Genomic DNA, 15,433 nt, shown 5'->3' with positions numbered 1-15,433 from the left:
GCAAACATTTTTCTTTGTTGACTTAATCTCTCTCTTTCATACAACCACATTCCTCCTATTGCACACATACTGTCTTCTTGTACGTTTCAGATGTAAACGAAACATTGAATTGGTACTGGGTTTTGATTGGATCCCTGCACACAGAGTCTCTTGGCGGTATAGAATAAAGACAGCGAGTGAACAGCCTGCCCTGCAGATTTTTTTTTCATTTTCTAAGGAGAATATATAGGCGCTGTGTTTTTCTACACCTCTGCATAGTATTGCACGGAGAGCCCCAGAGACAGAGCTCAATGTCGACTTGACTGACAGCTCTCTCAGGCGTCATCGGTCCGCTCCCAAACAAACTGAATCTGTTTGACCACTTTTGCTGCGTACGATGGACTGACTCATAAAGGGGGGCGAATGAATAAATGTTTTGAGGACATCACTTCTCTGAGAAGCTCGTCTGCAGCCGCATCACCCACTCGTCTAACTCTTTGAGTGTCTCTTTTCCACAGCAGCTCTCACCATGACGACGTTTGACTTCTCGGATATTGAGGCGTTTTTGGACTGCCACCCAGATCTCTTCGAGGAGTATCTGGTTCGGAAGGCGAAATGTGATCAAGTTACCAGATGGCTGAAGGAGCATCCACCATCGAAAGTGTCCACAGCGGAGGACAAGAGCGGCGCTGCCAGAGACCCACTCTGGCCGACTAACCCAGACGGGCTCCGGCGCAGATCGTCCCACATGGAGCTGCGACGGAACTTCGCCCGGTCCAAAGCCACCACTGCGCACCGGACCTACGATGAGCATGTGAGCCTAAGCGAACACGAGTCCCAGTCCAGCATGAGGCGCCGAGCGCTCCTGCGTAAAGCCAGCTCCCTGCCTCCGACCACCGCGCACATCCTGAGCGCCCTGCTGGAGTCCAGGGTCAACGTGCCCCAGTACGCCTCCAGCGCCATCGACTACAAATACAGACTCAAGGAAACCAACGAGAGGGAGTTTTTCTTGGAGTTAGTGAAGGATATCTCCAACGACTTGGACCTGACAAATCTCAGCTATAAGATTCTGATCAACGTGTGCATCCTGGTGGATGCAGACAGGTGTTCACTTTTTCTTGTGGAGGGACCCGCGCATAAGAGGACGCTGGTGTCCAAATTCTTTGATGTGCACTCAGGCACTACTGTCAGACCATCATCCAGCACCCTGAACTCCAACGAAGTGCAGGTGCCATGGGGAAAGGGCATCATCGGATATGTGGCAGAGCATGGGGAAACTGTAAACATCTCAAACGCATATGAGGTAAATGTTAACATCTTATTATACTAAAGTTAATGCAGGTGTATTTGCAGTGAGGCAAGGCAAATTTATTCATATTGCACATTTCATACTAGGCACCCAAAGTGCTTTACAGATTAATAAAGTCAAAGTTCATTGTGTATATAAATTTATATGTATATTTATGTGTGTGTGTGTGTGTGTGTGTGTGTGTGTGTGTGTTTGTGTGCCTGAGTGTGTATAAACCCTAAAGTGAAGTATTTTTCTAATTTTGCACAATGAATGAATATTACATACACTGAAAAACATTGCATTTTATTTCTCCATCTGCTGGTGGGCCATCACGATAAGAGTGTGTATAACATGATGTTCATTCCAGAAGAGACCGGATGATCACTAAAATTAGGTGGGGATAAAAGTGGATATATTGATATCGGTATCAGTTATCGGCCAAATGAATTGTTATCCATCTGCATATCAAATTACTGCTAAAAATAGAGTAAAAATAGAAAAAAAAATTGTGCAAATAGCAATTTCAATTCAATATCAATTTGATCTATAAAGTCCAATGTCACAAATCATAATCAGCCTCGGGCGGCTTTACAACATATGACATACGAGTGAATCAACTGATTAATGATCACTGACTGGTTTGGAGATCATTTATCATTTCACTATTGGGAGTAAACATAAACACAAACAGGGGTGGCCCTTTGGATGCATAAAAAGTATCCACAAATGTTCACATTAATGGAGGACATTCAAATGAGCTGTTTTTTAATCAGAACTCTGTGAGTTGAGCAAATAGTCACTGACACTGGGTTATTACCTCAATTATGTCAGATTAAAAAAACCTCTCTATAACAGTGAAAGCAAAAGGCAGGAAAGCAAGTGTGATAATTCTTCCCACAAGCCAGACCTCATCTTATACGCTACCAGTTGCGCTCCACATCATTATATCATGGCCCTGGGCTGCATGGGAGGCTAAGGGAACATGATGATGTGGATCCCCTTGAGGTCTATTACTGCAATAGTGTAGATATGTGTCAGGGGTATTATATTTTTTTCTGCGTATAGTGAAAACAAGAGGTCTCCCTCACAGCCTTGAATTTTAAATATCCAAACAACTGCACCTGACACAAGCGCAAAAACTCTAAATATTTGGACAAGACTACAATGTCAAATGAGCAGGCATTTCCTGAGTACAATGAGGTGTCTGTTAATGAACTGTGCATGTTTGATTTATGTGTTCACTATTCCAGGACCACCGCTTCAGTGATGAGATAGACAAGTTAACAGGCTACAAGACTCAGTCCATCCTCTGTATGGCCATCTGCAACAGTGATGGAGAAGTCATCGGTGTTGTTCAAGCAATCAACAAAAATCCCATGGGCACTCCCTTCACTGAGGATGATGAGAAGGTGAGCCTTGTGATTTTCACATTCTCATGCATTTTATTGCCCATTTAACATCCTCAGTATTATTGCAGTTGGTTTGACCATTAAGGGCATTTTAGTGATGCAGTTAAAATTGGATTCTTCAGCATCGTGTAACTGGCCCACCACCACACACACACACGCACACACACACACACACACTAACACTTATTGCACAGAAGCTCTTGAGCCATGCAGCTGAAAAGTTTGTACTGTGAATCTTCTTAATGGCTGCGGAGAGGGACAAAGTGTTCCCTTGGAAGCAAAAATCCAGAGAAATGAAGGGAGGAGGTCAAACTCTTACTCAAGTGTGGAACATTAAATATGTCTAGCTGTGTAATATAGAAAACACATTTTTTGTGGATACACTTTCAGTTGCTCCCTGCGCACTTGGGATGGGTTTACTAGAATCTGCATATATTAACTTTTTCTTTTTTACAGTTCCTTGGCTTGTGAATACAATTTCATTTTCCCAGCTTGTTGATAAGAAAATAATACTTTGATTTTGTTGTATTAGTAAAAAGTACTTGTTTCTTGTTTGAGGATGTAAGCCAGGCGATAAAAAATAATACTCATTTGACTGCCTGGGGTAAAAACGTCACCAGGACAGAGAGATGCTGGTGAAGTAAATCTAGTCATCAAACAATTTGTTAATTCACCTTTGCATGAGTTCAGCTGCACTGAGATACAACACTTTGTCCACAAGGTGGCAGAATGAAGTTGTGGAAAGCCATGGCCTCCACTTCAAAGAAATCAAAGTTTTGAGTTGTTTGCAGTAATTCAAACCCTTTTTAAATGATGTTTACTGCATGTGAATTGAAAAAAATACCTATCTCTAAATAAAGCTAAAGAAAAACAACTTCAGTGACTGCTTTTGAGCCACGGACACTGAAAACATTAAAAAATCCATCTTGATCTGCGGTCTTATCTAGATATTTTAGGGCCATTGATGTCTCACTAAATGCCTTCTTTCTTTAAATCAATACTTCATTAACAGGGAATCTATCTGAGAGAAATTTGTGCCGAGAAGCAGCTAACTCCATCGTGACTCTCTACTCCCCTCCCCCCCCACTCTTTCTTTTTCTCTTATCCAGTTTTATGCCTCTTTGTTGAGCATACAAATAGCTAACACTGTTATTGATTATGCATTCCTTTCACTACTTTTACTCAGGTACTGCAGATGTATCTACCTTTCTGTGGAATATCGATTTCCAATGCCAAGTTGTTTTCGGAGTCTCGCAAGGAGTATGAAAGGAGTCGGGTAAGAGAATGTAAAATGTGCATTCACAAAAAGATGTTTGGTTGTTTTACAGTCATTGGAGAATCAACAGTAACATCAATATTTTTTATACCTAATTGAAATATATATATTTTTAATTAGATATAATAAAAAAATTATATTAATTATACCTTATTAATATATATATATATACATGTAATGACTGTGCAATGCTCATGAGTCATTAGTGTCCTTTGTTGTGGCCACAGGCTCTGCTAGAGGTGGTCAATGACCTGTTTGAGGAGCAGACTGACCTGGAGAAGATTGTTAGGAAGATCATGCAGCGAGCACTGACCCTGCTGCAGTGTGAACGCTGCTCTGTGCTTCTCCTGGAAGACAGCGACTCACCTGTGAGGCTCAGCTTTAATTTTTTTCTGCCTCAGAAAAATATTAACTTAAGCTTTTCTATTACAACACACAGCTCTTCTTGTGTAAAACTCTCCTATCTTTGTTGCTAAATGTTGTTGCTGCTCGTTGTGATGACACATCTCTTCTACAGGTTGTGAAGTTCTCCAAGACATTTGAGCTCATGTCTCCCTTATGCAACATGGACCGTGACATCAGGTGAAAGCGAATTCGTGAAAAACACAGCAGCATGATAAATTTAGAGGGATTCTTTGAGGCATGCAAAATCAGCAACACACACCATTAATGAAAACAAATGGTTGTGATGTGCATTCATAGATCTCCATAACACAAAACTAGTTAAAAAAATGAACTCGCTCAATATTTACTGCTGTTATGTTGCACATTTGAGTGCCCGGACCTGACTATTGTTTCCGTTTGTGTTACTGGCCACATCAGCATGGAAAAGCTTTCGTGTTCCGATTGGCTGATCAATAACAGCATTGCTGAGCTGGTGGCTTCCACAGGACTTCCTGTTAACATCAGTGATGTGTGTCAGGACCCACGCTTTGATGCTGAGGTGTGGACACAATCGTCTCACTATAAGACCTATTAGAGCTCACACTAATGCACAAACATGCTTTTAACTGCACCAAGAGACACAGACACATACCACAAACACCACCAAATAAAAATAGATGTGTTGTTTTTTAATTAATTCCCCAGTAAAAGAGAAAAACTACAGGTGCAATATAAATTTCTCAAGCATGCATAAACTCCGTTGATGCTGTCTCCTCTCTTTACAGGCGGACCAGGCCTCAGGGTTTCACATCAGATCAGTGTTATGTGTCCCAATCTGGAATAGAACTCATCAGATTATTGGTAAATATACCATAAATAGGCAATTTGTGCTCTGAAACCAGTTTTCAACAGTCAATTGTGTGTGTGTGTGTGTGTGTGTGTGTGTGTGTGTGTGTTTTCTGCAGGGGTCGCACAAATTCTGAATCGCCTAGACCGGAAGACGTTTAATGATGCAGATCAGAGACTGTTTGAGGTTAGATTTTTAAAATTCTAATTAAATTAATTAGTTTATAGAATTTAAGGGCATCTATTGGTAGAAATGGTATATGATATTCCTCACAATGTTTTCATCAGTTTATAATTAGGTGAAAGTGAGAATTGTTGTGTTTATATCAATATGTGGAGTGGGTCCTCTCTTTAGGACCCTTTAGGAAGTGCGGCAGACTTTAAAGCCAATGTTTCATAGTGGCCAAATCATGTAACTACAAATCCAGGTCCATCATGTGATGCCATTAAGCTCAAAAAGGCTTATTTTTTCTCATAGACTTACATTGTGATAGAGAAGTCTGTAAATCAGTAGATACATTTTTTTGAGTGTCATAAATCCCTGTAAAATGACTAATTTCACCATGAAGATTGGCTAAAATCGGTCTTATAACATTTAGAAAGTCTAGAAAAGCTGCAATTTTATAATTTTCCCCCATTCAAGTTAGAAGCTGGCTAAACTGAAAGTTGCCAGCTCGTCCAGTGTAAGTCTTTAGTGCGTCTGTTCTATGGCCCATGTGGAATTTGTGGATAATTTAACACTCAGGAAGTTGAAATTTTTTTAGCCTTCATGTGCCACTGAGCAACTTTCAAAGAAATGAATGGGGCCCCGCCTCCAATGATGCATTCAGTTCTCCTTAAACATTCGTGGTCCTCTTCCACAAAGTCCACAATGTTGTTTCTACAGTAGCCTAGAACAGACAAATCAATCACTGGCTCTAGATATTTATGTTTTTGCATTGGCCAGTTCTCCTACACACTGGGCACACGGCTGCATGACAATAAATCCTACACACGGGACTTTTAAGTGTTCATTGTTGCATTATTGCAATTTTTTAAGGTCACATTTATTTTCCTTTGTGTGCAGGCTTTTGTGATATTCTGTGGACTTGGAATCAACAACACTATGATGTACAATCAAGTTAAGAAGACATGGGCCAAGCAGTCTGTCGCACTGGATGTAAGCACTGCAACATATTGATTACGGCAAAATTTACTTGTTTTTTCAACTCTCACCCCACCTTTTTTGAGGACGTCAAATTTTTATACAGATTTGTCTCTTTTATTGTCATTCCTGTCTCTTTAAAAATGTGATACCAAAATTACAAAAAAAAAACAGAGAGATAAAATTGCAGAGATATTACAGAAATACATCATTCTCTTCCTCTCTCTTCCTATTCATTTCAAAGCACTTGATGGGCATATAAATGTATTGTTTACCAGCATTGCAACTACACTGCATTAAAGTGGCTCTAAATAAGCTGGACCTATGAAAAGTAAAGAGCAGTACCTGTTAATTAAGGAACAATGAACACTTTTTGACATTTGCCTAACTGTCACAGAGGTGTTCAATGAACTTAAAACAAGTTGTCCTCTGAAATTCAGTCTAAATCTTGACATACAACAAGATGAATTTCATAGGCTAATGTATGGAAAATATCAGGTATCCATTCTGTTTAACCAAAAATAAATTTAAACAATCTAAAATACACAAAATTTTAACAAATTCTGCTAAACATTAAAATACTTTAAAAGAAAAACTGTCTTTTGGTTACACCCCTAAAATCTTTTCAAAAGGAGTGCATGAGAAAATAGTGATTGAAGAAAGTGGTGTCACTGATTAATGCTAATCTTAACATCGGCTCTCCACATGAATTGGTGTCTCTATCTGTGTTCCACTCCATTGCCCGGTATCTAACCTGAGCAGTCACATTATCCTCACCAAACATTGTTCTGCTTCTCTACCATAAATATTTCAGCTGCTATCAATAATTCACGATAAATACATGTGCCAGTCTGCTCACCTCTCATCAAAGGCAACACACACTCATGTATTTCTGCCACATAATCTTTGCTGTTTCTTTCAAACATCTGCTGTATTTTCTTTTCTGTCAGGAGACCCAAAGTACGGCAACAAATTGGTTTTAAAAGCAGAAATATACTTTCTTTGATCCGGATTACATAACGAGTGAAGTAGGAAAGATAGATAACGTTCTTGGAACATATTGATCATCTTCTGTGGTGGTGTCTTTTTCAGAGTTGGTCTCATTTTGTTTAGGACATTCATCTCATTAGCATCAGTCTTCAACAGCTATTTTGCATTTATTCTGTTTTTCTCAGATGTTGTCCTACCATGCTACCTGTTCCAAGGTAGAAGTTGACAGACTCAAGGTAATCTCAGACAAAACATTTGTAAGTGCACATCATCGATATAATGACTTTATTAAATGTGTGAAATCTAATGAGTGTGAGTGGTTGAAGGTGAAGTGTAATTTGAAAACTGTCTGCAAACGTGTTTGAGTGCTTGCTTCTTCCTTCGCTGGAACTGTGTGTTTGACAGCGCTGTCCTCTGTCCCCCTAAGGCAGCTAAGATCCCCCTGAGCAGTGAGTTGGGCATTGATGAGTTTCACTTCAACGACTTCTCTTTGGACAATGATGCCATGATCACTGCGTCACTACGGATGTTTTTGGAACTCGGTGTCGTCCAAAAGTTCAAAATTGACTATGAGGTGAGGCCCTGAAATATGTGGTGCTGTGAGATGTTTGTCTGGCGCCTAAGTCCACAGTGTCTATGCACATATAGTTTATCACCTATATGTTTGTCTTGTAGGTTCTGTGCCGCTGGCTTTTGACCGTGAGGAAGAACTATCGAACTGTGGCGTATCACAACTGGAGGCATGCCTTCAATGTGTCGCAGTGCATGTTCATCATGATCACAGTAAGTTTCTAGATCCTTTCTCATGCAAGTCTTACCCACTCTGCATTCGCTCTCCGTGTATACTTTCACTCCATAATGTCAAACTCTTTAATAAAGAAAATGCCATTTTCCACCAAAACAAACCATCCAAACTTTAATGAGTATAACAAGCCCGGGAAGTCATTTTTAGAGCCTGTCATGAAAGAGTAAGTCTGAGTGGACTCAGTAAACTAATCATCAGTCATTAAACAAAACATCATTAGGGCGAAATATCACAGGAGCAACATCATTAAAAGAAAATTAAAAGGAGGAACATTTGAGTTCAGTTGGTGTCCTATCATATGCCATCCCATCTCATCCTACCCTATCAAATGACAAAAGCTAATACAGTGACTAGAAAAAAGCATTCAGTGGAGTGCAGATCTCAACCAGATGTGATTGCAGCCACTCTTAGAACTGGATCTAGGTTTGGAGGAAGTTGCTCAGTGACACCCAAAGCCAAAAAAGTTCCTCTTACTGAGTATGAAATTAGCCACATCTTCCATATAGTTGGGCCCACTGAGCAAGGACATCAGGGACTTTCGCTAGCCAAGCAGCTAAGTTATGGTTTTGTGCTCTGCTAACTTAACTTGGGACAGAAAGATTTAATCATTTTTAAATTGTTATTGGACAGAATTGATCGAATTCTAATAGTGAAACTAGTCATTTTGCAAGGGTTGTATCCCCCATTTTACAGACTGTCACTTTGTAAGTCTATGGAAAAAAAGACTTTATGGGCTTACTGGCATCATGTCATCATGTCCCAGAAGTTGTAATTCCATAGTTTGCCAATATGTAAGACTGGCTTCAAAGCCTGGGGCTGTTTCTGGGTAGTGGAGCTGTACCTGGTGAGCAAAGGCCAAAATGTTGCCTGCAACAGACGGCAGGGCTTCTTGTTAGCCAAGACGATTTCCAGAAATGCCTTTTGCTTTTCTTCTTTTGCAACATGATTTTATTGATAACTTGTGACCCAAACGGTCTGGTTAATAGTGAGTCGATAACGGCAAAAAACAGTCAATAAAACAAGTTTTTCAACAATTGTGAATCACCACAACCACGAGAGCTCCTTGAGCACACAGTCATAAATGTGCACACAAAATATTAGGCTGACTGGTCCAGTAGTTTTGAGAAGTGTGTGTAGACAATTACAATCATGCACGCACACACAACCAAACCCATGGTCCCCCCAGGCTTATGCCTGGTGGAGATAGTAAAAATGAACAGAATAAACAGAGAATGCTGTCTGTCTATCTGTTTTACTTTCGGCAGACAGCCAGTTTCCAGGATGTCCTGTCAGATGCTGAGATACTGGCACTGATGGTTGGTTGCCTGTGTCATGATTTGGACCACCGAGGCACCAACAATGCTTTTCAAGCCAAGTAAGTGCGCAGGTCTAAAGTATGACAACAATGAGCGTACTCCAGGAAACTGAAAGTTTCCATGCTCTGTCTTGTCCTGCAGGACAGGTTCTGCTCTGGCTCTGCTCTATGGGACATCAGCCACCCTGGAGCATCATCATTTCAACCATGCAGTCATGATCCTCCAAAGTGAGGTCAGACCATTATTCCTAATCATAGTGATCTATTTATTCAGAGGTTTACTGTATTAGCTGTACTGGCTTATATAGCGAGTTCTTCTTCTGTGAGCTTGTAGTTTGCGCCATACACACTCTACTCAACAAGAAAACATGCAAAACGATCAAGAAATATTAAATGGCTAATAAAAAAGCACCCGATCATCCATGACTATATGTCTGATCACTCTTTGGAACAGCCCAGTCGGCAGAAGATGAGGTTGGCGTTGTATGTTTTTTTTTATGTTATGGATGTATTACATTTGTACATTTTATTAGTATGATATCAACATTTCTGAAGTGACATAGTTGGGATTACATGTATATGACCTTAACTTGTCATTAAGAGGTGGAGGGGTTGATGGAAGGCGTGAAAGCTAAATGATCATGGCCTTTCCAGTGGCGATTGTGTCACTAAAGTGTTTTTAGCTACACATTGCCACATTTTCTGCTGTGACTGTGGCACCATAAATTGATATTTTAAGCCAAAGCATGATATTTTCCTTATCACAACTAAGGCGTTTTTGTGCCTTAACACAACCACATAAACCACAGGGTTGTTGAAACATAAAGAAACATAAAGTTTTGACGTGTCTGGCGATTGTGTTGTTTGGAGACAAGATTCAATGTGTCTTAGTGAGCCAGGCTTTCAGAAAGCCATTAGTGTGCAGTTTGAGCTTTGGGACGGCGATGGTAGGCGAGGATGCTTTGATCAGTTTGATCATCAGGAACCGTTTTCTCTATTGATTTCTTTTAACGGAGGACAGAGAAAGTCTATACACATTGCTAATTAACAATGATAATGAGGACTGCATTTGACAGTGAGCAATGACTTTACCAATACATTGGCTGGAAGGAGACATTTTAGCCACTATTAATCTGCTTTTGTGCATGTGCTTACTGTATGCTATTGTATTCTGACTCCTCACAGGGTCACAATATCTTTGCAAACCTCTGCTCGAAAGAGTACAGCCACATGATGCAACTGTTGAAGCAGGCTATTCTCTCAACAGATCTTACTTTGCACTTTGAGTAAGTGGTCTTTTTAAAAATTAATGAATAAAAAGAACTGAAATAGATAATGACAGATTATTGGATACATTCATACATGTAGAATAATAAACATGTAGATTTCTGTGTTGTTACAAAGTGCTCCTATGGTGAAAACTCTCTTTGAAAGTATTCTTTTGCCTTTTCACATTTTCTGTATCCTTGACTGTCTCTTTGTAAGGCGCAGAACCAAGTTCTTTGAGTGTGTTCTGTCTGGAGAATTCAGCTGGACAGATGAAGGACACAGAGAAGTTCTCAGGTTTCTAACTTTTTCCTGTGCTAAAATCACTTTTCTCACTTTTATGAAGAGAAAAACAAGTAGCGAGAAATGAGTTTGATGTCATCAACAGGTCCATGCTGATGACAGGATGTGATCTGGGTGCAGTCACTCGTCCTTGGAAGATATCAAAACAGGTTTGAGTTCCTATCACAAAGTTTATCACGTCTGTGTTAGGGCTGCACAATATTAGGAAAAAATGTGTGATAACATTGTTGAATTCTGCGATATATTGATATTACTTGCAATACTGTTTGCCAAATTGAAAAATGAACAGAAATTATTTCCAACGTTTTGTTATTTATCAAATTTAACTGAACACAATGATTTTTTACAGTGCACTTTTCTGATGATACTCTCTTTCAACTAACACAAAAAATCCCTGGGTGCATCAGTCTTGTGTCATTCACAATGAGGTTATCATGCAAGTTGACATCGTGATGATCAAAGAAAATAGCCATGTCTCCTAGAAATTATGTTTATATACAACTCATTTGAAATGGCGAATACATTTAAAGGGAAATATAATGCCATATGTAAAGAGATCTGCACACCAGGATTTTTATTCTGCAAAACAAGTGATATTTTGAGCTAGTATGTTCTTCCTTAGACTTAAATTTGTTCATCTTGGACCCAGCACCTACTATGGGATGTGCGTGTCTTATTTTAAATTTCTCTTCATAAACGTAATGCCAAACAAATAACCTTTATGTTAGCATAAGCTAATCAGGTCATGTTGCAAGTTAACGTAACGTAACGTAATATAACGTATCTGTTGATACTGAACGCAATCTTGTAATACAGTATCCGCTTGTAGGGACTACAGAAACTTTTTATTACACTTTTTATTAACACCTTGGCAAAATCATGATCTCTTCATAATCTTAACCAAAGTAAATTGTTGCCTAAACCTAACACAGAAATCTGGACGCTAACCTAAAGTTCTGGTGTCAAGGTCCTACACTTTGTGCCCCACCATCCTTGCCAACCACCTCCGTCCGAAGCCTACATGGTACATGAATGTAATATTTAAATAGCTGAAATAAACATCCCTGAACATAATCAACTTTCCCACAACAACATTATTAATAAAGCATTCTAGAGTGACACAAACATAATATTCAGGAAAGGGTTGCGTCTTTTTGCATGTGCTACACTTTTCATTCAAGAAATGTGCATGATCTCCCTGAAAAATACCAGAATTTTCCCTGCCAAACCACTAAAGGAAGATTGAGCACAAAATGTAGCAAAATGCATGCACTTTCTAGCTTTGAGCCCACATTTTAATATGAAAATGTTACATCATGTTTGAGTGAAATGATTAAATAATGAAGGATGGCATTGATGTCCCAAGGTTGCAGAGCTGGTGACGAGTGAATTCTTTGAACAAGGTGACAGAGAGAGGTCTGAGCTGAAGTTGACCCCAGCGGTAAGTAATCATGCTTTCAAAGTCTTTTCATTTGGATTTTCTCACTTTTAACAGCGATTTCTATTTCATACAAGTTGCCAGCATTAAATTCAAATCATATTCTTGATGTGAGCTGTTATTTTTTCTCAAATGATTATGATGAATGTTTTTGGTCATGGATGACAATCGATTGTCCCTTTCTGTAGGCCATATTTGACCGTAATCGCAAAGATGAACTACCTGTTTTACAGCTGGAGTGGATAGATGGTATATGTAAACCTCTTTACCAGGTAAGTAACCCCTGATATCGAAAGTTAAACTTTTACCGTGGGTCTCATTTTAAAAATCACACAAATAAAAGCATTATTTTGAGAGTTTAAATATGTACAACTCAGTTGCCAGAATAAATGCTGATACTGGACATTTCTGCAAACCCCAGATATGTCACATTTGTAGTTGTCATACATTTAGCAGATATGTTAAAACTTTTTGTGTTTACACAGTTCGATTTTCAATTTTATGTTGTGACAACACTGTGGTTAACATGTGGTTATGTTAAGGCACAAAAGCACATGGCTAGAGTTAGGAAAAGGTCATGTTTTGGCTTAATTTACCCAGTTTAGTTGCTATAAACACAGCACACATGTCCTGAACAGTTGTTAAAAAACAGCCATTTTTGTTGGCCTCCAACAGTTGTCTGCTGCTTGGCAGCTGTCTTGCCTACGTGGCGAAGCTCAAGTAATATACTGTTACTCCTTTGCCACACTCATGTGCTGCAAATGTTTTTCTATCACACAGCACGGCAGGTAAAAAAAAGTTAACCTGTTTGAGAGGTGCAGCTCTTATCTAACATATCACTTTCTGCTTGTAGACTTAATTTTTTGTGGAAAAGCCGCCAACTGCAATCTGCTAATTGAGTGATTAACACATAATTGCTGATAGATTATTTTGTAATGGATGAGATTTTATTTTGAAGCAGCAAAATAAGGAAATGCTGGGTATTCATCAGCAGTAATTTAACACGTCTCCTGTACAGCTGAGAGCATACATAAAACAGTAAAATAGAGCAGATATCTAAAGTAAAACATGACGCTAGAGAGAAACTACACTCCAGACTACAGAGATTCAGTTACAAGCTACAAAAGAATTGAAAGCTGAACACAGAGACTTTAAAAAAAAAAAAATTTTTCTTTCTGGTTTCCTGCCCAGAGCCCACATTTGTTTCAGGGGGAGAAGGAGGGTTCGTCAGGGGTTGGCTGACTTGGAGGTGATCGGGTGCACTTTTAGCCCTACTTTAGAGATGGTCCATTTCTGGCATGGCTTAGCATCATTCTTCGCTTTTTTACCGATAATGGAAAGACAGATCTGTGAGGCATGGTTTGACTCAGAACAGAAAAAATTGATAATGTAAAAAGGGTAATTATCATGCATATGACACATACAAATGTAACATATGCATAGTTTGCAGAAACAAACAATGCAAACATTTTCTCATGGCAAATGGACTGACATATATCATATATATTGTACTCTCCTGTGTCACTCCCAGGCACTGCTGAAGCTCAACAGGAAGTTGCAGCCAATGGTCGATGAGATCGAGGCCAATCGAAACAAATGGCAGGAGCTCTGCTCGTCCTATCAGGAGACACGCAGAGCCTCAGTATCCAATCGGAGTCCTGAGCTCCATGAAGAAGCAGAAAGTAATCAACATCCGGACTCAACAGAGACTCTGAAGCCAGTTAAAAATATCAAGTTTGGGTCAAAGTGCAGTCAGGATCTGAGGAGCAGAGTGAGCAAAGGTTCCTGTGATGATTAACCAGCATCATCTGCCAACAAAACAGCTGCAGGAGAGAAGTAAATCAAGCTAAGGGTTAAGTAAAGATTTATCCATTAAATAGCTCATACAAGACTCTCCCTATACCCTGTGATTTTCTGACACATGCACTACTCTAACATGATTTTTAAAAATATGGGTAAATTAAAGGCAGTTTTTTATTCTGCTGAGCACATTGCCTCTGCCAAGTGTCACTGTGTTAAACTCAGGAGTAAGAATTCCCGTTGGTCAAACCCTACTTAAAGTGCAGTTTCCCATTTCTTGCTTTCTTTCTGCTTTTTATCACTAAGATGAATAAGAATGAGAAACTACTGTTAAAACCAAAGAGGGCACTTATTACTGTATTGTTTCGTAATGTAAACTGCCTCAAAATCACAAGACCCATTGGAACGCCTTTACAAAACAAAAAAGGAATCACTGTGATTTCCCTCACATATAAACACAAATCGCCATTCTGAATGTAGACCAGAGCATGATCTTGTTGTGTTTTGTAGTTATGTTGAAACTGCATGTATCATTGATACACTGAATGTTGATACTGGACATTATCTTGATGCCTTTGACTGCCCTATGAGATTTGCTTTGCATGAAACTACTGTAAGGGAAATAGTAAGTGTTGTTATGTAAGAGTATTGTTGTTGCACTATTGCTGTTAAGAACAGACAAAGATTTCTATTTTCAATCACAGACTGTACTTAAGTTATACATTCATTATTTTTCATACATTTGAACTCTATATTTATGCAAAATGTAAAATTGGCATTTTCTCCTGATATTTATAAATTGTCCACTACAAAGACAGTCTTGAAAAAGACAAGAAAGAACTACATTTGGGATACAAAAAAAAGGAGGAAATCAATCTCCAGCTGGCTATGTGAATAAAATGTGGCATGGAAACTGATTACTTTTGTAATTTGTGATTGATAGATATATGTAGACTTTTATAGCTATTGTTCACAATTATTGTAAATGTTACTTAATGGAGCAGACAGTAGATTATTGAAAACTGCAACAACAAAAAAAAAGAAAGATAAAGCCACTGTGAAAGTGCCAAAAACTGCAGTTCATTCATCTTCTCACTCCTCCACAGGTAACCTCTCGCCTAAATATGGTCACTTCTGCCTCAAAAAACAAACAAACAAACAAAAAAACTCAAGATGGCAAGAGACAA

At 39.1% G+C, this 15,433-nt stretch overlaps 2 protein-coding genes across 4 annotated transcripts in view; one reads left to right on the top strand and one right to left on the bottom strand.

Annotated features, from left to right (window-relative positions):
• Positions 1-15,433, bottom strand: part of LOC121945405 (uncharacterized protein C7orf31 homolog) — a 64,433-nt gene that overhangs the window by 11,648 nt on the left and 37,352 nt on the right. The gene's annotated exons all lie outside the window — the stretch shown is intronic.
• On the top strand, positions 509-14,244 carry pde11al (phosphodiesterase 11a, like). Its single transcript, XM_042489557.1, has 20 exons — positions 509-1,282; positions 2,521-2,679; positions 3,866-3,955; positions 4,183-4,323; positions 4,473-4,537; positions 4,778-4,898; positions 5,125-5,200; positions 5,305-5,372; positions 6,252-6,344; positions 7,505-7,555; positions 7,747-7,893; positions 7,995-8,102; positions 9,390-9,499; positions 9,582-9,672; positions 10,625-10,725; positions 10,925-11,002; positions 11,094-11,157; positions 12,375-12,449; positions 12,635-12,718; positions 13,978-14,244. The coding sequence occupies exons 1-20, from the start codon at positions 509-511 to the stop codon at positions 14,242-14,244; spliced, it is 2,763 nt and encodes a 920-aa protein (XP_042345491.1).

The sequence above is a fragment of the Plectropomus leopardus genome, chromosome 7 (genome assembly GCF_008729295.1).
Source record: "Plectropomus leopardus isolate mb chromosome 7, YSFRI_Pleo_2.0, whole genome shotgun sequence".
In the NCBI taxonomy this organism is placed as follows: Eukaryota; Metazoa; Chordata; class Actinopteri; order Perciformes; family Serranidae; genus Plectropomus; species Plectropomus leopardus.
Note: the sequence above shows the minus strand (reverse complement) of the source record. Positions and strands in the feature narration are given on the sequence as shown.

Excerpts from the sequence above, each read along its gene's own strand:
- pde11al (XM_042489557.1), top strand. The coding sequence starts at position 509 with ATGACGACGTTTGACTTCTCGGATATTGAGGCGTTTTTGGACTGCCAC. Across the intron at positions 2,680-3,865 it reads TCACTGAGGATGATGAGAAG|GTACTGCAGATGTATCTACC; the intron begins GTGAGCCTTGTG and ends ACTTTTACTCAG. Across the intron at positions 5,373-6,251 it reads CAGATCAGAGACTGTTTGAG|GCTTTTGTGATATTCTGTGG; the intron begins GTTAGATTTTTA and ends CTTTGTGTGCAG.